At 44.9% G+C, this 23,871-nt stretch overlaps 2 protein-coding genes across 5 annotated transcripts in view; one reads left to right on the top strand and one right to left on the bottom strand.

Annotated features, from left to right (window-relative positions):
• Positions 1–17,280, top strand: part of pigl (phosphatidylinositol glycan anchor biosynthesis, class L) — an 82,490-nt gene extending 65,210 nt beyond the window's left edge. Inside the window, exons 4-7 of one of the 2 annotated variants that reach the window (XM_043714226.2) lie at positions 3,258–3,325; positions 15,217–15,248; positions 16,182–16,220; positions 17,005–17,280. In XM_043714226.2, the coding sequence (XP_043570161.2) occupies positions 3,258–3,325; positions 15,217–15,248; positions 16,182–16,220; positions 17,005–17,117 (252 nt within the window). In that variant the 3' untranslated portion in view covers positions 17,118–17,280. Of the gene's footprint in view, positions 1–3,257; positions 3,326–15,216; positions 15,249–16,181; positions 16,316–17,004 lie in introns of both variants that reach the window. The other variant, XM_043714225.2, reaches the window with a different exon arrangement.
• cenpv (centromere protein V) overlaps positions 15,903–23,871 on the bottom strand; it is an 80,731-nt gene continuing 72,762 nt past the window's right edge. For 2 of the 3 annotated variants that reach the window (XM_043714227.2, XM_087977116.1), the window contains 2 exons: positions 20,377–20,491; positions 15,903–18,319 (listed from right to left, as the gene is read on the bottom strand). In XM_043714227.2, coding sequence (XP_043570162.2) covers positions 18,195–18,319; positions 20,377–20,491 — 240 coding nt within the window. In that variant the 3' untranslated portion in view covers positions 15,903–18,194. The remainder of the gene's footprint in view (positions 18,320–20,376; positions 20,492–23,871) is intronic. The other variant, XR_015752306.1, reaches the window with a different exon arrangement.

Below are 23,871 nucleotides of genomic sequence, written 5' to 3'. Positions count from 1 at the left end.
CACATTCAACTTCATAAGAAGTTATAGGAAGACGCTGGATAGGCTGGGACTTTTTTTATCGGAACTTAGGAGGTTGAGGTGTGATCTTATAAAGGTTTATAAAATCATGAGTATAATTAAGGTGAATGGCAGGTGTCTTTTCCCTAAAGTAGAGGATTTCAAAATTAGGGGACATATTTTTAAGGCAAGAGAAGAAAGATTTTAAAAAAGACATGAGGGGCAATTTATTTTACACAGAGAATGGTTCATAAATGGAATGAACTTCCAGAGGAAGTGGTGAATGTGGGTACAGTTACAGCGTTTAAAAGACGTTTAAGTACATGAATAAGAAATGTTTGGAGGGATATGGGCCAAGCACAGGCAGGTGGGATTTGGGATCCCATAATTTGGGATTATGGTCTGGACTGGTTGGACCAAAGGGTCTGTTTCCATGTTGTTTAACTCTTTGACTTTGAGCTTAAAACAATTACAATCACCCTAAAAAAGATATTGAGAAATCCTTGAATTATTATGGACCTGTTTTAATTAGTTGTTTTAATTTTCCAAAATTGTTTAGAACTCAGGGATGGTTCCATTAGATTGGAAAATTTCACATGTAACTCATTTATTCAAAAAAGGAACAAAACAACAAGCAGGAAGCTGCAGACCAGTTCACTTAGCACTTCTCAAAGGAAAGATAATAGAAGCTATTATTAAATTTGAAGTTACTGATAGAAAAATGGAGGTGATATGGGAAGATTTTGGGCAAGAAATAGAGGGCATTGTAAAGATGACCTTTTTTATGCGTAGTGTGATAGTGAACTAGAAATTGCAGCCCACGAAGGTGGTGGATGTGAAAACAATAGATGATAACAAAAGGAAATTGGATTGACACTTGAAGGAAATAAATCTGAAGAGCCATGTAGGAATGGGACTGACTGAATTACTACCTGGCCAAATGCATAGACTCTATGAGCCAAATTACCACCACCTGTTCCATAAGTGACTATATGATTCTATGTCTTTATTAATGATTTGGAGGAGCCACTGTTGGCCTGTGGTGTACAAAGTTAAAAATCACATACCGGGTTATAGTCCAACAGGTTTATTTGGAAGCACTAGCTTTTCCAAAAGCTAGTGCTTCCAAATAAACCTGTTGGACTATAACCCGGTGTTGCGTGATTTTTAACTGTGTCTTTAGTGGTAGCAATACTGTGAAGATGACAGAGGAATTTCAGTTGAATGTCGTGGTTGATGAGGTGAGGGTAAGGAGAACCCTGTCATGGTTCTGGGAGGTGGGGAAAGAGTGACAGCCTACGTGTGAAATAGGTCTATCATGGCAAAGGGCCCTAGTTGGCTGGGGAAGGGGAACATCTTCATTTGATGAAAAAGGATAAAGCATTAAAAATGCCAATATGGAAGATCGCATCATCCAAACTGTGATAGAAATGGAGAAACTGGAAGATTAGAGATTTTACAGGAAGCTGTGTTTGAACAAGTATTGACAAGATAGCTGAAGGAGTTGTTGGGAATATTGTGAATATTAATGGATAACCTTTTCCCAGAAATGGACACAGAGAAATTAGAGATGGGAAAGAAAGAGGATGGACCAGAGGAAGGGGAGAGAAGGTTGGAAATTGAAAAAAAGTACAGAGAGAGAGCTGATTCGGACTGGAACAAGGAAGGTTCCACTTATCCCACACAAAGGCGATGATAATCCTGTACAACATTAAATAAAGTAACAGTGTGTGAAATATTCAAGTAGTTGCATTCACCATAAAGAGTTTACTAATGATTGCAACATGGATAGAGTTCAATGTGTTGGTTTCACAATGCTGTCATATTAGCTTGATTCAAACAAAAATGAAAAACATCTACTCCAGGCCATCTCTAAAACTGATATCACCTGCATTCCTTCTTGGACATGGGTTTGGTTCGCACAGTTGGCTGGACAGCTGGTTTGCGATGCAGAGTGAAGCCAGCAGCACAGGTGTTCAAATCTTCATGGATTACTGTGAAGAATATGTCTTCCCAACCTTGCCAGTTGATGATCCTTGGTTTAAACAACACTACCAGTCTTATTTCTCTAATGAGAGAACAGCCTACAGGGACAATGGCAACTTTATCTTTTCTGCTTAGACACAACTTGTCACCTCAAACATAACCCACCTTTGCCTTGCATTGTTCCCTCTTCCTTCAGCTCATTTCCTTTTCTCCTTGTCCACCTACAACTACTATCTTTCTTACCTCTCCTTTCACCAACCACTCCCCAGTTCAATCTATTCATCACTGCTTACTAACAGGTTAGCTGTGAACAGCCAGAATATCTTGCTATTGCCATCAACAGCTCCCCCATCTGCTGTTTCAGTGTTAGTGCAGTTGCCGTTATGTTGGAAAACAAACCTGACCATTTTTTGTTAATCTTGTACATTGAAATTTGGAATTTTACCTTTCCCAATGTTGTTTTCTAATTTGTTCATGGGATGCAGACATTGCTGTCTTGGACAGCATTTATTGCCCATCTGTAATTGCTGCAAAGGTGATAGTGAGCTGTTTCCTTGAACCACTGCATTCCTTGTGGTGCAGGTAGACTCTCAGTGTCATAAAGGAGGGAATTATAGAATTCTGACCTAACATAACGTTCATGGCTAAGCCTCTGAGCAGATTTTAGTGACCCATGATATTGCTCTGCTGTTTCTGATGTTCTGCACAGTTTGGTTTGTTGCCATTGGTGACTTCATTGCGTAGTGTGGAAAAGGTTATAAAACATCCTACACTTCAAACAGCAGTGGTATCCAATTAAAAATAATGCTTCAACTGCTGCACCATCACTTGCATGTTTAGTGGCATGTGGGATACTGTCATACTTCAAGTCTACATTTATTTAAGATACTGGACAAAGTTATTTCTTGAGCTGGAGATTCTGCAGAACTCCATTCTTGACTCCCCAAAGCCAGGGTGAGTGCAGCTCCAACAACACTCAAGAAGCTTGACACTAACAGAAAGTGCACTGATATATTTCCAAGTCAGAATGGTGAGTGGCTTAGAGTAGAATGTACAGGTGGTGGTCTTCCTATTCATTGTGCTCTCCTGAATGGTAGAGATTGTAGATTTGGAAGATGCTGTTAAGAACCTTGTTGTGTTGCTGCAGTGCATCTTTTAAATGATTCGTACTGCTGAAAGTACTTCACTTTGGAGGGAGCAATTTATGGATGGTTTCCTTTATGTCAATGGTGATGGGCTGATGGTATGTCTCCTTCTTTATTCTTCTCGTGCAGGTGTTGACCTTTGATCAAGATGGAGTGAGTGGACATGCCAACCATATTGCTGTTTACTATGCAATCAGGTAACTACCAAACTATACATCTTTGCAAGAATTCCCACCTTAACTAAGATCCACAATGTCCTCCAGAATCTGTACATTTGCAAATGGATAATGTCTATTAAAAATTGGCAAAACCAGCAATATTGTGAATTTGAATTGGGGATAAAATTGATGCCAATTATGAACAGTGAGACCAAAAACAAAATCTAAAAAGGAAATGGCATCACTTTGGAAAGTAAGAGTTCTGCAAAAGATAGTTCTGCAACTACCCTGTACCTATACATTTAAAGCGTGTTGAGACCATAGGTTGGCTGGTCAGAGCTTGACAAGATCTGACTGACCAATTCTCTTATGATCTGCTAAACTATCCAATCTTTACTTCAAATGACAGTAGTTCCCTCATTCTATCGTAGTGTAGGTGCGGAGAATGCAAATCAATCAAGGTCCCTGATCCTGTTTGCTGTTGAGTGAGACTTACAAAAGAGTTTGCTTCAGTGGCACCAAACACCTTCCAATATCTCAACCAAATAGCTATTGTCCGTATGACAGCCACTCAACATGAATCCCCCATTTCACTATCAAACCCGCTGACAAAGGTGGGGCGCTGGTAGTCTGACCTCTATGTCAAAGAGGACGAGTGTCAGCACTCTGACACTGCATCCTACCTCCCCCTTGACCATGACCCAACTGTAGCCCATAAGGCCAAAATTACTCGCACTGTCCATGACCTAATCGCCTCTGGTGATGTCCCCTCCACTTCCTCCAACGTAATAGTCCCCCAGCCCCACACTGCCTGGTTCTACCTGCTCCCCAAAATCCACAAGCCCAACTACTCCAGCTAACCCATCACTGTAGGGAATCGAATCTAATCTAATCTAATCTCCGCATGCTCCTGCCGTACCAAACTAATTTCTTCCTATTACGACTCCATCCTCTCCGCCTTGGTCCAGACACTTCCACCTACATCGCAATACTAACCATGCCCTCCACCTCTTCAGTAACTTCCAGTTTCCTGGGCCCAACACTTTATCTCCATCATTAATGTGCAGGTCATATACGCACCCATACCCCACAAGGACAGCCTTCAGGCCCTCAGCCTTCATCTCCAACAGACCCACCCAGTCCCCCTCCACCAATACTCTCCCCCGCCTCGCCGAACTTCTACCACACCCTTAAATTCACATGGTCTATCTCTGACCTCTCCCTCCCCTTTCTTGACCTCTTCATTTCCATCTCCAGTGACAGTCTACAGACAGATATTTACTATAAACCCATAGACTCCCATAACTACCTGGACTACACCTCCTACCATCCAGTATCCTTCAAGAACTAAATTCCATTTTCCCAATTCCTTCCAAATGCATCTGCTCAGACAAGGAGACGTTCCACTCCCAAGCAATCCAGATGTCCATCTATTTTGAATAACATGCTTTAGCTCCCCCATCATCCAAAAGCCCCACATCGCTCCTCCTCCGTTCCCTGCTCCACTGCTCTAAAGCCTCATCCCCATCCCACCCCCCCACCCCCAAACACAATAAAGGTACGGTCCCCCTTGTCCTCACCTTCCACCCACCAGTCTCTGCAACCAATGCATCATTCTTAAACACTTCCGTTAACTCCAACTAGACCCCACTACCAAGAAAATCTTCCTCTCCCCTCACTTGCATCCAGGGTCCCAAACAGTCCTGCCAGGTGAGACACAAGTTCACCTACCTCTCCTCCAACCTAGTTTACTATATCTAGTGCTCCCAATGTGGTCTTCTCTACATCAGGGAGAGCAAACTTAAAGTAAGAGCATGTTTTACCGAGCATGTCAAGCGGACCCACCAGGGCCGACCTGACCTCCCAGTCCCTTCCCATTTTAACTCCCCTTTCCACTCCCTTTCTGACATGACCATTCTTGGCTTCCTCTTTTGCTTCAATGAATCAGACTGCAGATTGGAGGAACAACACCTCATCTTCCACCTAGGCGGCCTACAGCCTGGAGGACCCACATTGAGTTCTCCAATTTCAAATAACCTCCCTTCCATTCCCCGACTCTCTTTCAGCCACCCCCTCTCTCTTCCATTCCTCTGACCAATCCTTCCTTCCAGCTACCAACTGGATTCATTCCTCCCATCGACCAACCAGGCTGTACCCTATACCTGTGTCTCACCTATCACCACCTCATCACTTCCCACCTCTCCCCACCCAAAACCCTGCCCCTCACCTCTTTATCTGTAGCTCCCCTTACCCCCAACCCCAGTCCTGAAGAAGGATTATACCTGAAACGTTAACTTCTCCACCTCCTGATGCTGCCTGGCTTGTTGTGTTTTTCCAGCCTCCTGCTTGTCTACCATCAAAGGTACAGCAGGATATAGAAAGGCTGGATTGGAGAAGTGTCAGATAGAGTTTAATCCAATTAAGTGTGATGTAATGCATTTTGGGAGGTCTAATGCAAAAGATAGGTATACAGTACATAGGTGCTTTGAGATACTGAGGGATGTTGGAGTGCAAGTACATAGCTTCCTGGAAGTGGCAACACAAGTGAATAGGGTGGTAAAGAAGGTGTATGGCATGCTTGCCTTCATCAGTCAGGGCATTGAGTGCAAAAGTTGCCATGTCATTGTTTCAGCTGTTGGGGGAGTTGGGGGAAAGGGAAAGTGAAAATTACAGGGAGTGTGGAGTTAAATGGAAAGATAAGCAGCAGGATAGCATAAGTGCAGGTGGGTTTAAGCTTGAGGCAGACTACGAATGCAGCAAAAAGGATAACTTAGGACATCTTATGATTTCCAATTTCTCTAATAATAAGAAAGTTAGCATTGAGGCACTTTACCTGAATGCTTGTAGTATTCACAACAAAGTAAATGATTTAACGGCACAAATCATCGTGAATGATTATGATGTGGTAGGCATCACAGAGACATGGTTACAGGGGATTCAGGGCTGGCAGTTTTAAACATCCAAGGATTTACAACTTATCAGAAAGACAGGGAGGTGGGTAGAAGGGGTGGGGTTGTCTTGTTAGTTAAGAATGAAATTAAATCTATGGCACTGAATGAAATAGGGTCAGATTATGTGGAGTCTGTGTGGTTGGAGTTGAGGAACCACAAAGACAAAATAAAAAATGGGAGTTATGTATAGACTTCCTAAAATTGGTCAGGACCAGGTGTGCAAGATATACCAGGAAATAGATAGGACATGTCAGAAAGGCAAGGTCACGGTGATCGTGGGGGACTTCAGAATGCAGGTGAACTGAATGAATAATGTTGCCAGTGGACCCAAAGAATGGGAATTCATGGAATGCTGAGAGGATGACTTTTTGGAACAGCTTGTGATGGAGCCCACAAGGGAGCAGGCTATTCTGGACTTAGTACTATGTAATGAGCCAGACTTTATAAAAGATCTTAAAGTAAGGGAACACTTAGGAAGCAGCGATCATAATATGGCAGAGTTCAGTTTGCAATTTGAAAGAGAGAAGGCAAAATCGGATGTAATGGTGTTACAGTTAAACACAGGTAATTACAGGAGCATGAGAGAGGAACTGACGGAAATCGACTGGAAGCACAGCCTAATGGGAAAGACAGTAGATCAACAATGGCAGGAGTTTCTGGGTGTAATTGAGGACACAGTACACAGGTTTGTCCCAAAGAAAGATTAGCTGGGGGAGGGGATTAGACAACCATGGCTGACAAAGGAAGTCAGGAAATGTATCAAAGAAAGAGAGAGCCTATAAAGTGGCCAAGAGCACTGGGAAATCAGAAGATTGAGAAGACTACAAAAACAAACAGAGGATAACAAAGAGAGAAATAAGGAAGGAGAGGATCAAATATAAAGGTAGGCTAGCCAGTAATATTAGAAATGATAGTAAAGGTTTCTTTCAATACATAAGAAACAAACGAGAGGCAAAAGTAGACATCAGGCTGCTCCAAATTGATGCTGGAAGGGTAGTGATGGGAGATAAGGAAATAGCTGAAGAACTTAATCAGTACTTTGCGTCAGTCTTCACAATGGAAGACATGAGTAATATCCCAACAATTAAGAAGAGTCGGGGGCAGAGTTGAGTATGATAGCTAAAAGCTAAAAATTGATAAATGTCTTGTCCCCGATGGGCTACATCCTAGAGTTCTGAGGGAGGTGGCTGAAGAAATAGCAGAGGCGATGGTCGTAATCTTTCAAAAGTCGTTGTAATCTTTCAAAAGTCACTGGAATCAGGGAAAGTCCCAAATGATTGGAAAATCACTGTTGTAACCCCCTTCTTCAAGAAAGGATCAAGTCAAAAGATGGAAAATTACAAGCGGATTAGCCTAACCTTGCTTGTTAGTAAAATTCTAGAATCCATTGTTAAGGATGAGACTTCTAAATTCTTGGAAGTGCAGGGTTGGATTATAACAAGCCAGCATGGTTTTAGAAAGGGAAGTCCTGCCTGTTAGAATTCTTTGAAGAGGTTACAAGTAGGTTAGACCAGGGTAACCTAGTGGATGTTATTTATCTAGACTTCCAAAAAGCCTTTGATAAGGTGCCTCAAAGAGACTGCTGAGTAAGATGAGGGCCCATGGTGAGCTACTGGCATGGATTGAGGATTGGCTGTCTGACAGAAGGCAGAGATTGGGATAAAAGGTTCTCATTCGGAATTGCAGCTGGTGACGTGGTGTCCTGCAGGGTTCAGTGTTGGAGCTGCAACTGTTCACTTGCTATATTAATGATTAGATTAGATTAGATTACTTACAGTGTGGAAACAGGCCCTTCGGCCCAACAAGTCCACACTGATCCGCTGAAGCGCAACCCACCCAGACCCATTCCCCTACATTTACCCCTTCACCTAACACTACCGGCAATTTAGCATGGCCAATTCACCTAACCTGCACATTTTTGGACTGTGGGTGGAATCCAGAGCACCCAGAGGAAACCCATGCAGACATGGGGAGAATGTGCAAACTCCACACAGACAGTTGCCTGAGGCAGGAATTGAACCCAGGTCTCTGGCGCTGTGAGGCAGCATTGCTAACCACTGTGCCCCCGTGCCGCCCATCAATGATCTGGATGAAGGGACTGGGGTATTCTGGTGAAGTTTGCCGATGATACGAAATTAGGCAGACAGGCAGGTAGTACTGAGGAGGTGTGGAGGCTGCAGAAAGATTTAGACAGTTTAGGACAGTGGTCCAGGAAATGGCTGATGAAATTCAATGTGAGCAATAGTGAGGTTTTGCACTTTGGAAAAAAGAATACAGACATGGACTATTTTCTAAACGGTGAGAAAATTCATGAAGCCAAAGTACAAAGGAATCTGGGAGTGCTAGTCCAGGATTCTGTTGAAACTTTATTGCTGGAACAGCACAGCAGGTCAGGCAGCATCCAGGGAACAGGAGATTCGACGTTTCGGGCACAGGCCCTTCTTCAGGAATGAGCAGAGAGTGTTCAGCAGGAGAAGATAAAAGGTAGGGAGGAGGGACTTGGAGGAGGGGAGTTGGAAATGTGATAGGTGGAAAGAGGTCAAGGTGAGGGTGATAGGTCGGAGTAGGGTGGAGGCGGAGAGGTCAAGAAGAAGACTGCAGGTCAGGAAGGCGGTGCCGGGCTGGAAGGATCCGGCTGAGACAAGGTGGGGGGAGGGGGGATGAAGAAACTGGTGAAGTCCAAGTTCATCCCCTGCGGTTGGAGGGTTCCCAGTCGGAAGATAAGACGCTCCTCCTCCGACCGTCGGGTTGTTGTGGTTTGGCGGTGGATGAGTCCAATGCCCTGCATATCCTCGGTGGAGTGGGAGGGGGAGTTGAAATGCTGTGCCACAGGTTGGTTGGGTTGGTTCGTCCGGGTGGCCCAGAGGTGCTCCCTGAATCGCTCCGCAAGTAGGCGGCCTGTCTCCCCAATATAGAGGAGGCCACACCGGCTGCAGCGGATGCAGTAGATGATGTGGGTGGAGGTGCAGGTGAATCTGTGGCGGATATGGAAGTTTCCCTTGGGGCCTTGGAGAGAAGTGAGGGGGGAGGTGTGGGCGCAAGTGTTGCACCTCCTGCGGTTGCAAGGGAAGGTGCCGGGAGTGGTGGTTGGGTCGGTGGGGGGTGTGGATCTGACAAGGGAGTCGCGGAGGGAGTGGTCTCTACGGAAAGCTGATAGGGGAGGGGAGGGAAATATATCCTTGGTGCTGGGGTCTGTTTGGAGGTGGCGGAAGTGACGGCGGATGATGCGCTGTACATGGAGATTGATGGGGTGGTAGGTGAGGACCAGTGGGGTTCTGTCCTGGTGGCGGTTGGAGGGGCGGGGCTCAAGGGCGGAGGAGCGGGAAGTGGAGGTGATGCGGTGGAGGGCACCGTCGACCACGTCGGGGGGGAAATTGCGGTCCTTGAAGAAGGAGGCCATCTGTGTTGTACGTATTTTGAACTGGTCCTCCTGGGAGCAGATGCGGCGGAGACGAAGGAATTGGGAGAATGGGATGGCGTTTTTACAGGGGGCAGGATGGGAGGAGGTGTAGTCCAGGTAGCTGTGGGAGTCGGTAGGTTTGTAGTAGATGTCCGTGTTGATTCGGTCGCCTGAGATAGAAACAGAAAGGTCTAGGAAGGGGAGGGAGGAGTCCGAGACTGTCCAGGTGAATTTGAGGTCGGGGTGGAAGGTGTTGGTGTAGTGGATGAACTGTTCAACCTCCTCGTGGGAGCACGAGGTAGCGCCGATACAGTCATCAATGTAGCGAAGAAAAAGATGGGGGGTGGGGCCAGTGTAGTTGCGGAAGATGGATTGTTCCACATACCCTACGAAGAGGCAGGCATAGCTGGGGCCCATGCGGGTGCCCATGGCTACTCCTTTTGTTTGGAGAAAGTGGGAGGATTGGAAAGAAAAGTTGTTCAGGGTGAGGACCAGTTCGGTCAGTCGAAGGAGGGTGTCGGTGGAAGGGTACTGGGTGGTACGGCGGGAAAGGAAGAAGCGGAGTGCTTTGAGTCCTTCGTGATGGGGGATGGAGGTGTACAGGGACTGGATGTCCATGGTGAAGATGAGGCGTTGGGGACCGGGGAAGCGGAAATCCTGGAGGAGGTGGAGGGCGTGGGTGGTGTCACGAACGTAGGTGGGGAGTTCTTGGACTAATGGGGACAGGACCGTGTCGAGGTATGCCGAGATGAGTTCGGTTGGGCAGGAGCAGGCTGAGACGATGGGTCGTCCGGGGCAGTCAGGTTTGTGGATTTTGGGCAGGAGGTAGAAACGGGCGGTTCGGGGTTGTGGGACTATGAGGTTGGAGGCGGTGGATGGGAGGTCCCCTGAGGTGATGAGGTTATGGACGGTCTGGGAGATGATGGTTTGGTGGTGGGGGGTGGGGTCATGGTCAAGGGGACGGTAGGAGGAGGTATCTGCGAGCTGGCGTTTGGCCTCAGCGGTGTAAAGGTCAGTGCGCCAAACTACTACTGCGCCTCCCTTGTCAGCTGGTTTGATGGTGAGGTTGGGGTTGGAACGGAGGGAGTGGAGGGCTGCGCGTTCCGAGGGTGAGAGGTTGGAGTGGGTGGGGGGAGTGTGGGAGTTCAGGTAGCGGTTAATATCGCGGCGGCAGTTGGCTATGAAGAGGTCGAGGGCAGGTAGGAGGCCAGCACGGGGTGTCCAGGTGGATGGGGTGTGTTGGAGGTGGGAGAAGGGGTCGTCAGAGGGTGGGCGAGAGTCTTGATTGAAGAAGAAGGCACGGAGGCGAAGGCGGCGGAAGAATTGTTCGGTGTCACTCCGTGTATTGAATTCGCCCCCAAGCCGACCTCTGTCCCCGCCCCCAGGCCTAACCCCGCCCCCACATCCAGCTCCAGCCCCACACCAGGTCCTAGCTCCCAGCCCTGCCGTGTGTTCACCATCCCTCCAGACTTGCCCCTCTCTGAGGATGAAAGATCAGTCCTCAGCAGAGGTCTCACCTTCGTTCCCACACGTTCTCGGGTCAATGAATTCAATACACGGAGTGACACCGAACAATTCTTCCGCCGCCTTCGCCTCCGTGCCTTCTTCTTCAATCAAGACTCTCGCCCACCCTCTAACGACCCCTTCTCCCACCTCCAACACACCCCGTCCACCTGGACACCCCGTGCTGGCCTCCTACCTGCCCTCGACCTCTTCATAGCAAACTGCCGCCGCGATATTAACCGCTACCTGAACTCCCACACTCCCCCCACCCACTCCAACCTCTCACCCTCGGAACGCGCAGCCCTCCACTCCCTCCGTTCCAACCCCAACCTCACCATCAAACCAGCTGACAAGGGAGGCGCAGTAGTAGTTTGGCGCACTGACCTTTACACCGCTGAGGCCAAACGCCAGCTCGCAGATACCTCCTCCTACCGTCCCCTTGACCATGACCCCACCCCCCACCACCAAACCATCATCTCCCAGACCGTCCATAACCTCATCACCTCAGGGGACCTCCCATCCACCGCCTCCAACCTCATAGTCCCACAACTCCGAACCGCCCGTTTCTACCTCCTGCCCAAAATCCACAAACCTGACTGCCCCGGACGACCCATCGTCTCAGCCTGCTCCTGCCCAACCGAACTCATCTCGGCATACCTCGACACGGTCCTGTCCCCATTAGTCCAAGAACTCCCCACCTACGTTCGTGACACCACCCACGCCCTCCACCTCCTCCAGGATTTTCGCTTCCCCGGTCCCCAACGCCTCATCTTCACCATGGACATCCAGTCCCTGTACACCTCCATCCCCCATCACGAAGGACTCAAAGCACTCCGCTTCTTCCTTTCCCGCCGTACCACCCAGTACCCTTCCACCGACACCCTCCTTCGACTGACCGAACTGGTCCTCACCCTGAACAACTTTTCTTTCCAATCCTCCCACTTTCTCCAAACAAAAGGAGTAGCCATGGGCACCCGCATGGGCCCCAGCTATGCCTGCCTCTTCGTAGGGTATGTGGAACAATCCATCTTCCGCAACTACACTGGCCCCACCCCCCATCTTTTTCTTCGCTACATTGATGACTGTATCGGCGCTACCTCGTGCTCCCACGAGGAGGTTGAACAGTTCATCCACTACACCAACACCTTCCACCCCGACCTCAAATTCACCTGGACAGTCTCGGACTCCTCCCTCCCCTTCCTAGACCTTTCTGTTTCTATCTCAGGCGACCGAATCAACACGGACATCTACTACAAACCTACCGACTCCCACAGCTACCTGGACTACACCTCCTCCCATCCTGCCCCCTGTAAAAACGCCATCCCATTCTCCCAATTCCTTCGTCTCCGCCGCATCTGCTCCCAGGAGGACCAGTTCAAAATACGTACAACACAGATGGCCTCCTTCTTCAAGGACCGCAATTTCCCCCCCGACGTGGTCGACGGTGCCCTCCACCGCATCTCCTCCACTTCCCGCTCCTCCGCCCTTGAGCCCCGCCCCTCCAACCGCCACCAGGACAGAACCCCACTGGTCCTCACCTACCACCCCATCAATCTCCATGTACAGCGCATCATCCGCCGTCACTTCCGCCACCTCCAAACAGACCCCAGCACCAAGGATATATTTCCCTCCCCTCCCCTATCAGCTTTCCGTAGAGACCACTCCCTCCGCGACTCCCTTGTCAGATCCACACCCCCCACCGACCCAACCACCACTCCCGGCACCTTCCCTTGCAACCGCAGGAGGTGCAACACTTGCGCCCACACCTCCCCCCTCACTTCTCTCCAAGGCCCCAAGGGAAACTTCCATATCCGCCACAGATTCACCTGCACCTCCACCCACATCATCTACTGCATCCGCTGCAGCCGGTGTGGCCTCCTCTATATTGGGGAGACAGGCCGCCTACTTGCGGAGCGATTCAGGGAGCACCTCTGGGCCACCCGGACGAACCAACCCAACCAACCTGTGGCACAGCATTTCAACTCCCCCTCCCACTCCACCGAGGATATGCAGGTCATTGGACTCATCCACCGCCAAACCACAACAACCCGACGGTCGGAGGAGGAGCGTCTTATCTTCCGACTGGGAACCCTCCAACCGCAGGGGATGAACTTGGACTTCACCAGTTTCTTCATCGCCCCTCCCCCCACCTTGTCTCAGCCGGATCCTTCCAGCCCGGCACCGCCTTCCTGACCTGCAGTATTCTTCTTGACCTCTCCGCCTCCACCCTACTCCGACCTATCACCCTCACCTTGACCTCTTTCCACCTATCACATTTCCAACTCCCCTCCTCCAAGTCCCTCCTCCCTACCTTTTATCTTCTCCTGCTGAACACTCTCTGCTCATTCCTGAAGAAGGGCCTGTGCCCGAAACGTCGAATCTCCTGTTCCCTGGATGCTGCCTGACCTGCTGTGCTGTTCCAGCAATAAAGTTTCAACTTTGATCTCCAGCATCTGCAGACCTCACTTTCTCCTAGTCCAGGATTCTCTAAAGGTTAACTTGCAGGTTGAGTCCGTGATTAAGAAAGTGAATGTAATGTTATCATTTATTTCAAGTGGGTTGGAATATAAAGCAGTGATGTGCATCTGGGACTTTATAAAGCTCTAGTTAGGCCCCATTTAGAATACTGTGTCCAATTTTGGGCCCTACACCTCAGTAAGGAAATACTGGCACTGGAGCGTGTCCTGCGGAGAGTCACACGGATGATCCCCGGAATGGTTGGCCTAATATATGATGATTGGCTGACGATCCTGGGATTGTATTCATTAGAGTTTATAAGGTTGAGGGAAGATCTAATAGAAACTTACAAGATAATGCATGGCTTAATGCATGGACACTGAGAAGTTGTTTCCATTAGGTGGGGAAACTAGGATCCATGGGCACAGCCTTAAAATTAGAGGGGGTCAATTTAGAATGGAAATGAGGAGACATTTCTTCAGTCAGAGAGTCATGGACCTGTGGAATTCATTGCCATGGAGTGCAGTGGAGGCTGGGACGCTAAATGCCTTAAAGCACAGATTGATAAATTCTTGATCTCGCAAGGAATTAAGGGATATGGGGAGAGTGTGGGTAAGTGGAGTTGAAATGCCCATCAGCCATGACTAAATGGTGAAGTGGACTCGATCGGTCGACTAGCCTTCCTTCCATTCCTATGTCTTATGGTCTTAACTCACAAAGTTCTTTTGAGAGCTCTTTCCAAATCCATAATCTCTACCACATACAAGGATGAGGGCAAACAGACACACAGAAAAATCACCAACTGCAAGTTCCCTTCCAAGCTACACACCAATCTCATTTGAAACCATATCATTGTTCCTTGACGGTTTCTAAGCCAAAATCCTGGAATTCCCTCCCTGATAGTAGTGTAAACATCTCGAGGACTGCAAAAGCTCGAGAAGGCAGCTCACCATTACCTTCTCCAGGGCAGTGAGGGATGATCAAAAATCTTGGCCTAGCCAGCAATGTCCAAATCTTGTGAATGAATATAGAGAGTCTGTGGTGTTTCTTTATGGTTGTGCTAGAAATAAAAAGGGAACAGTTCTCTTTTGTGATTTAAACTAGAAGTTGCCTTCAAAAATACTGTTTCGTCAAAAGTGCTTTTCAACTTAAACTACAATAAAAGTCTGAAAATGTGAAAACTCATTATAATGCTTTTCTGCAAAACGTACTAGCAATTTTAAAGCACCGATGAGATAAATGGGATGATGGTAGTATGGTAACAAAATCAGTTAAGAGATAGAGAAAACATGGTGTAGCAGTGAACTGTTGTTTGAATGAAAACGTGCATTGGTGTCCTGAGGGTTTGTTTTGGCTCTTTTTAATATTAAAAACTTGAACTTGGGTATTTAGGGGAGAATTGTTTCAGGATTTGGTACCTATTTGCTCTGCTGTCTATATTTGCCCTTGAAGTGAGTGGTTGTGAGGGTATGCAATTGGAGTCATAGGCCAGGCTAGATACCGGATTTCTTTTCATAAAGGAAGGACTAAATGAATACCTGTTTACGAGGTAGTAGGGGTCAGATTGATGGAATGATCTGTAAAATTCTGATTTCAATGTTTCTGTTGTATCTTCACAGGAAACTTTACTTAGAGAAGAAACTGCCCAATGGTAAGAGAAATGTTTGTCTCATACATCCATCAAAGTGAGACTTTATTGAAATATCAGCAGTCAACCTTCCTCTACGTTTCCTAATTATTGTACAGTTTTCATGCTTAGCTTCAGTGAGTAATCAGTAATTAGTCACCTATAATTTTCCCAAGAGCTCTCTGCTAAAATATCTTTACTTAATTTTTAGAATGTCTGTAATACTCTCAGGCCAAAGCAGTAAGTCCTGAATGTAACCTTCCAAGCAATAGGTTGAGTGCATTTTTTCTTATCTCATACTAGTTACAACACTAATATCACATCAGCACTGTTGTATTCTCAATCAGGATGGTCACCCAAAAAATATGAACCCCAGAGGATTGGATTGAAGTATTTCATTTGTGAATTGCTTTACCTGCTGTTCAAAAGATTTCAGTATTCTATTACTTGTTGAATAGTAAGCAGAAGACTAATGCTGTGGTTTGAAATCATAAGCCACGAACTATCCTGAATCTCATTGACTCCTACATTTTGAGTTGTCTTAAAGTAAATGTAAAGTTGAATGAGAACTGTGCAGCAATGTTTCTGGTTTTCCACTCAGATTGGTTGCTGACAACTACATAACCCATAATACCATATCAGCCAAAACAAAACAAATATCTTGAGCATATTGCAAGATAAAGCTAAATGTTCTGAATGTGATTTATTTACAGAGGTGTGTGTCTTTGGTGAGATTGACTTACTTGACAAGTTTTCCCCACGAGGATACTGACTGACTCAGTATTGAACCAGGGCTCAAGTATACTCCAAAGATTAGTGACATGGTGGTCAGCCCCTGCTGACTGGAGATGGAGTGCCATGTTGCAGAAGCTGTCACTGAGGAAGCAAGGCCCACAAATGAGCAGAGCAGTCCCTTCACCAATGTGCTCACCATTTATTGTTTCTGTTCCTTTACAGGGTGCCAAACGCTTTTACTCCAATCTGTAAATATTCTCCGTAAGTACATCTCCATCCTTGATCTGCTGATCAGCTGGATGAGACCCCATCATGTGATGTATAGCTTAGACAGTTGGGAATATCGACAGGCCAAGGTAAATGGAACTAACAATATATACTGTTTGATAATCAGATTCCTGGTGATTTTGCCTGATTGCATCTTTCCAAAACAAAAACAAGTCTAAAATAATAGGCATTAGGATGTAGGCTCAAACAATGCCTGGGTTATGATTGCATCTAAATGTCTAATTCCCAGTTCTGTTGAAATATCAAGTAACTCTGTCAACCCTAACCCTAACTGCACCCATCTCCTCCTCCTGTGAATTTATGGGAATTTCCATGAATGTTGTAGCTGGTTATGGACAATCTCATGGGAGGCCTGAGAGATTCAGAACCCCAATTTACTCTGGGCTGTAATCCCCAGAATGCTTTCTGCAGCTAGTAAAGATGATATAGTTCACAAGTAAACTGAATAGCACAATTCAAAAAAACCAGTCCTTATTTAAGCTCCAAAGAAATTGTTTATATCCAGTGTAGTCTAGTAAGGATAATGGCAGTAAATTATACTTGTCCTAGGAGTAGTTGGTGAGACAGTATAGAGGGAATTTTACTGTGCACCTAACCCACATTCTGAGATGTTAGTAAACCTTCACTTTATATTGATGTTTCCACAATGGTGCCGGATAGAAATCATTGTTGTGATCGCTTATGCTAATTTTGTTGATATTCTGACTGCTATGATCTCTTTTACGACAGACTAATTGTTGTTTTAATCTTTTTGCAGAGAGCCATGTATTGTCATCAGAGCCAGCTACTCTGGTTCCGTCATCTCTACCTATACTTTTCCCGTTACATGTTTATAAACACTTTCCATTTAATGTCACAGTGAACATTTGATAACAACTCCCAACTATTATGTATCATCAAGTTCCTGAAGTGGTGTTCTGGAAGACCCTCCTGTCTGGAAATTGTATTAAAGACTGGGTGAAAATATATCAACAAACCTTTCATGGAATTATTTAGAAATATGATGGCAATTAAAATGGAGGTGAAAATTTTAGTTGTTGGCTCCTGTAATTGTGATGATTTTTTTTGGATAATTGAACAAATTTATTTGTATCTAAGTAATTAATAGTCTGGTTGAGAATTGCACAGGAGCTAAGGTTTAGCTAATAACGACCAGACACTACCAAAGACCTTTAATGCAGCTGGTAATTGGATTATTTAACATAAATAAATTGTACAGATTATATTAATTGGGAAACATGAAGAAAAACTTAAATTGAGTGGGTTTTTGGCCTGCTTTCTGATACAAACTGATATTGACTATTTGATCATTATAGTTACAGAAAGTATAATGAAACAAAGCAAGTCAAAGTGTTCAGGAAGAAAATTCTCTCTCTCCCATCTCCCTGAGTGCTGTGTGCACCATTCCATCAGATATAGTCCAGTAGCCAAATGATCTATCTCTCAGTATTTGTGGCACTGTTTCTGTCTGTACAGATTCACAGTAAGACCCATTAGCTTCTTGAGGCCTTGCACTCTCATTATCCATCAACAAAAATTGATTGGGTCAATCAACTCATGACAGACAAGGCCATCCTTCGTCTTACACTGGTTTAATCGTACACCTTTCAATAGCTTTCACTACATCGGCAGCCAGACTACCTCTATCCTGCAATTTACCTGGGATGACTGAAACTTTATAACTTATTTCAATTTAATAATAATTACATGACGAAGGTTGCAGTATTTTAAAATAGTTGAGGTTCTGTTGTCCATGTCAGAGTGTCTGTGACTGTTTTTAATCTGGCTTTGGTGTTCATAAGTAGCTGTCATGATCTCAGTGCTCATTGGGGCTGGGTTTTACCAAAAGGGAAAGAGCTTACTTAAATACAATGAGTGGCCTGCCATGACCTATTTATTCATCACTAGCTCCCTCACTTTGGCCAGCCAGCCTGGCCCTAGCTTAGATTATGACTTAGACAAATTCTGAATGGTCTTGTGCTCCTTCATGCTCTTCTCCCAGTTCTTGCCATTGAACTCTTCAATAGTGATGCTGTTCACAGTACCTTGATCCAGGCAGTGAGCCATCACACCTACAGATAGAAAATACAGCTGATTCAGTAAATTAAGTAATAAATAATTGTGAACAAGAGTGATGGAGAAGTATAATACATGCAAATCCTTTTAGACAAGGACAGAGCTACAGTGAAGAGACAAGAAAAACGTGTAAGGTGCACGTTTGGTCATGTCAGAAATTATTGCTAGATTTTTTTTCATACGGGGATGTGGGCATTGTGGGCTCAGCCAGCATTTGTCTACTCCCCAGTCAGGAGACTAGCAGCAGCACCCAAGCCTCAACCCCCAACATTGCTCACTGCCCCCAAACTGCCTTTGTGGGGTAATTCTCCAAATAGCGCGCGCACACAACGTTTTATTGGAACTTTGACTGGTTCCACGTTTGCCCTGTACAGGACAATGTTGGAGAGATTATCTGGGGACAGGATTTAGGGTACAACTTCTGTAGAACGCCAGGGAGTGTGTGGGGAGAGAGAGGGTGGGAGGTCAGTCATTTGGAGACGGTGCCAGTTTAATCACTGTAAACCAAAGATGCGATGACTATTGGAAACATGTCTTTGATTTAATGTTTCTATCAGCACCTCGGGATCTCCTTCAGATAATCCAATTTTCGGATAATTGAGGCTCCTCTGTATTTCTTATTGCTGTATTGCTTATGCCCGAAACGTCAATTCTCCTTCTGCTTTGATGCTGCCTGACCTGCTGCGCTTTTCCAGCAACACATTTTTGAGCTTTGTCCTCTGTATTTGCCCACTCAGCTAGTCTGTCCAAGTCACTCTACAGCCTCCTGGGAGCCTCCTCACAGCACACACTACCTCTCAGATAGTGTCCTCTGCAAATTTGGAACTCATGCATTCAGTTCCTTCATTCAAATTGTTTATATATATTGTGTACAGCTGGAGTCCCAGCACTGAAACCTGTGATATCCCACCCATCACTGCCTTCACTCTGAAAATGATTCCAAATCTGTGCTTCCTCTCTCCAGTTCTCTATCCACGTCAATATATTACCTCTGATATGATGAGCTTTGATTTTGCTTACTACTCTCGTCTGTGGGATCTTTTCAAAAGCCTTTTGAAAATCCAGGTACACTTCATTCACTGTTTCACCCTGATCCACTCTACTGGTCATATCCTCAAATAATTCCAGAAGATTTATCAAGCATGATGTTCCTTTAGTGAATCCATGCTGACTTGGATGGATTCTGTCACTGCTTTCCAAATGTTCAGTTATTCCATCCTTAAAGACTGACTCCAGCATTTTTCCCCATCTCTAATGTGAGGCTAACCACCCTCTAATTCTCCATTTTCTCCCCCTCCTTTCTTTAGAAAAGTGGGGTTACGTTACTGATCCTCCAGTGCATTGCAATTCTTCCAAAGTCTATAGAATGCTGGAAAATGATCACCAATGTATCTGCTATTTCTGGAGCCACTTAAGTACTGTGGGATGTAGAGCATCAGGCCCTGGGGTTCATCGGGTTTTAATCCTATCAACTTCCCCAATACCATTTTCTGACTAATAAGGATCTCCTTCATTTCTTCTTGCTTGACCCTCTATCCCTTAGCATTTCCAGCAGGTTATTTGTGTCTTCCTCAGTAAAGACTGATCCAATGTATTTTTTTCAATTTGTGTGCCATTCCTTTATTGTCCATTATGAATTCACTTATTCTAACTGTGAGACCTACATTTGTTTTCATCAGTCTTTTTCACTTCAGAAAGGAGAAGCGTCTTTGCACAGAATTGTGAAGCTGGAACTCATGTTCAGGGTTTATGGGTGAAAGAGAAACTAAGTCAATATTAAGATTTAGATTGAAGAGTTGATGTAGGAAAATAGATACATCATAAGTAGCTATGATTAGGATTATTTGTTTATATAGACGGTAAACACTGGCACACACTGAGCTGAAGGATCACTTGTATGATCCTCCTGGACCTTGAATGTCTGATGGGAAAGTGCTAATCTATACATAGACTTCAATTAGAGTTTCAAAAGTATCTGATATGAACAAAATGTTAAGATTATACAGTTCTTGCTGAATTGACATGCACATCTGTAATGATATAATTTGCCTACCGTATCCATCAGGGTTGGAACGAGGGGTGTAGAAACTTTGCACACCACATGTTTTGCAGAAAGTATGTTTTGCTACCTTTGTGTTGAATGTATAAACAGTTAAGTTATCAGCTCCCTACAAAAGAAAGATCAGTCCAACTAAGTTCAAGACCTTGCAATAACCAATTAAATATTAATAATGTTTCACTTAAGTTTCAAATCAAAAATTAAAACGCAAGACAATTTGAACACACTTGAGTTAACTGTTTGGTGTACCTTGTCAGAAGCATAAAGCAATTTGCACTTCCTTACATCACAGAAGCATAAAATAATAACCAGTAACAGAGAATTCTGGAAACTCAGCATCTCTGGCAGCATCTATGGAGAGAGTGGCAGACTTTATGTTTCGAGTCCAGTATGACTCTTCTTCCATCATTCAGTATTTTGCTTTTATTTGAATAATTTTCAGCATCTGCCACGGAAATTAGCATATGCCAATAGTTTTATCATGTAACATCACATTTCTGTTTCAAAATGTTCAGATGCCCTGTTGTTGGCTTGTTATGGTAAGGAGAAGCTAAGCTATATAAGATGATATGGTCCCATATTCACACCCGAATTGTTGTTGAACCAGGACACAGGTTTAGATCTGAAAAATGTGTTGCTGGAAAAGTGCAACAGGTTTAGATGGCAAACAATGAAAGGAGTCTTGAATGGATAATGAAAGCCATCATGGACATGTTGGATCAAATGGTCTGTTTCTATTATGTCATCAACATCTTGTTATTGTCAACATTAACAAGAATTTAAGTCACAGTGTGATAGCATACTCTGCATTCACCTGGATAAGTCCAGCCATAGTGGCACTTTGAAGCTGAAGGTGAACACAATGGAGGACAGTGCTTATTCAACTTTTCTGACATAACACGGAAATTGGTGGAATTGTGGATAGAGAGGAAGACTGTCAAAGGATACAGCAGGATATTAATTCTGTGGAAAGTTGGGCAGAGAAATGACATGGAGCTTACCCAGACATGTGTGAGGTGATGCATTTTGGGAGATCAAATACAAGAGGAAAGTATACAGTAAATGACAGAACCCTTCAAATGAAATACAGAGGAATCTTGGTGTGCAAGTGTACAGCTCCCTGAAAGTGGCAGAGCATTGAGTGTAAAAGTTGCCAAGTTGTGTTGCAGCTGTAGAAGACTTTAGTTAGCCATATTTGGAGTACTGTGTGCAGTTGTGGTCACCACAGTATCGGTGGATCTGAACGCTTTGGAGAGGGTGCAAAAGAAGTTTACCAGGATGTTGCCCAGATTGGAATGTATTAGTGAGAACAAGAGGTTAGACACACTTGATCTATTTTCGCTAGAGTGTTCGAGGATCGGGGGGTAACCTATAGATATAAAATTGAGAGATGTGAATAGTTGGAATCTTTTTCCAAGGTTGGAAATATCAAATACTCGGGGACATGCGTTTAAGATGAGAGGGAGAAAGTTTAAGGGAGATGTATGAAGCAAGTTTTTTTTTAAGCAGAGGATGGTAGGTGCCTGGAATGCACGGCCAGGGGAAGCGATAAAAGCAGATACAATAGAAAATAATTAAAAGGCATTTAGACAGACATGAACAGGGCAAGGAATAGTGGGACACAGAGCTTGTGCACACAGTCAGGATTAGTTTAGAATGACATGATGTGGTTAGTTTAGACATGGTGAGCTGAAGGCCCTGTTCCTGTATTGCACTGTTCTATGTTCTGTCCCTGAACCTATAGTCACCATGAGCGCACTGTGATTGTAGTGTGTACGGTTTATTACATTGCCAACAACATTCCAAATCATTTCTTTACTATATTTAGATTAAATATTGCCCAATACCATATGGAAGCACAATCAGCATACACACAGCAATGATCACAATTTTAACAGCATGATGTTTGTAACTTGTTTGAGTTTTTTGAGATCAGGATTGCTGAAGGTAATGTAGTTTTCCATGGATTTCCAAAAGACATTTGATCATGTGCCACAGAATAGGTTTGTCAGCAAACTTACAAGTTCATTGAATAAAAAGGAAAGTAGCTGCATTAATACAAAATTGGCTGAGTGACAAAGAGTAGTTTTTATTTGGACATTAAGAAATATACAGTGGAGCACCTTCAGTGATTGATGTTAGGGCCACTGTTTCTCTTGATACGTACTGTTGACCTAGGAACCTGGGTAAACCCTCATTCATCAGTCAGTGACAATGTATATGCAAGTGCAGCAAACAATAAGGAAGACAAAAGGTCAGTTGGCCTTCATGCAAGACTATGACTAGGAGTTCAAGGTTGCAGGACGGCTAATAGGATAGTTAAGAAATCATATGGGACACTTGGAGGTGTAGTGGACAGTGAAGAAGGTTACCTCAGAGTACAGTAGGACCTTGATCAGATGGGCCAAGGAGTGACAGATGGAGTTTAATTTAGATAAATGTGAGATAATGTGTTTTGGAAAGGCAAATCAGGGCTGGACTAACACACTTAATGGTATGGGCCTGAAAATTGTTCCTAAACAAAGAGACCTCTGGGTGCAGGTGCATAGTTCTGTGAAAGTAGAGTCACAGGTAGATAGGCTAGTAAAGAAGGCAGTTGGTACGCTTGCCTTTATTGGTCACTGCATTGACTATAGGAATTGGGAGGTCATGTTGCAGCTGTATAGGAAATTGGTTAGGCCAATTTTTGGAATACTGTGTGCAATTCTGGTCTCCCTGCTCTAGGAAGGATGTTATGAAATTCGAAACGATTCAGAAAGTTGGAGGGCTTGAGCTTTAGGGAGAGGCTGGGGCTATTTTCTCTGGAGCATCGCAGGCTGAGGGGTGACCTATTAGAGGTTTATAAAATAATGAGAGGCATGGATAGAGTAAATAGACAAGGTCTTTTCCCAGGGGTGGGGGGTCTAAAGCTAGGTTTAAAGTGAGAAGAAAAAGATTTAAAAGGGACCTTAGAGGCAAATTTTCACGCAGAAGGTATTGCATGTATAGAATGAGCTGCCAGAGGAAGTGGTGGAAGCTGGCACAATTACAACATTTAAAAGGTATCTGGATGGGTACATGAATAAGAAGGGCTTGGAGGGCTTTGGGCTAAATGCTGGCAAATGGGACTAGATTTATTTAGGACATCTGTCGGCATGGACAAGTTGGACCAAAGGGTCTGTTTCCGTGCTGTACATCCCTATGACTCGCCTTTATCAGTCGAGTTATATTACACAAATGTGCAGGTCAAGTGGATTAGCCAAGCAAAATGCAGAGTTGCAGGGATAGCATGGAGGCTGGGTCTGAGTGAGAAGCTCTTTGGAGGGACGGTGCAGACTCAATGGGCTGAATATCCTCTTTCCACACTGTAGGGATTCTGTAAGAGCAAGGTCATGTTGGATCTGTACAGAACTTTGGTTAAGCCACATCTGGAGTACTGTGTGCAGTTCTGGTCACCACACTATAGGAAGGATGTGATTGCACTGGCGGGGGTGTAAAGTATATGTTGGA

Source organism: Chiloscyllium plagiosum, unplaced genomic scaffold, assembly GCF_037043375.1.
Source record: "Chiloscyllium plagiosum isolate Xiang-an unplaced genomic scaffold, Cpla_swu_hap1 HiC_scaffold_31, whole genome shotgun sequence".
Classification (NCBI taxonomy): Eukaryota; Metazoa; Chordata; class Chondrichthyes; order Orectolobiformes; family Hemiscylliidae; genus Chiloscyllium; species Chiloscyllium plagiosum.
This window is presented reverse-complemented; position numbering and strand designations above follow the sequence as displayed.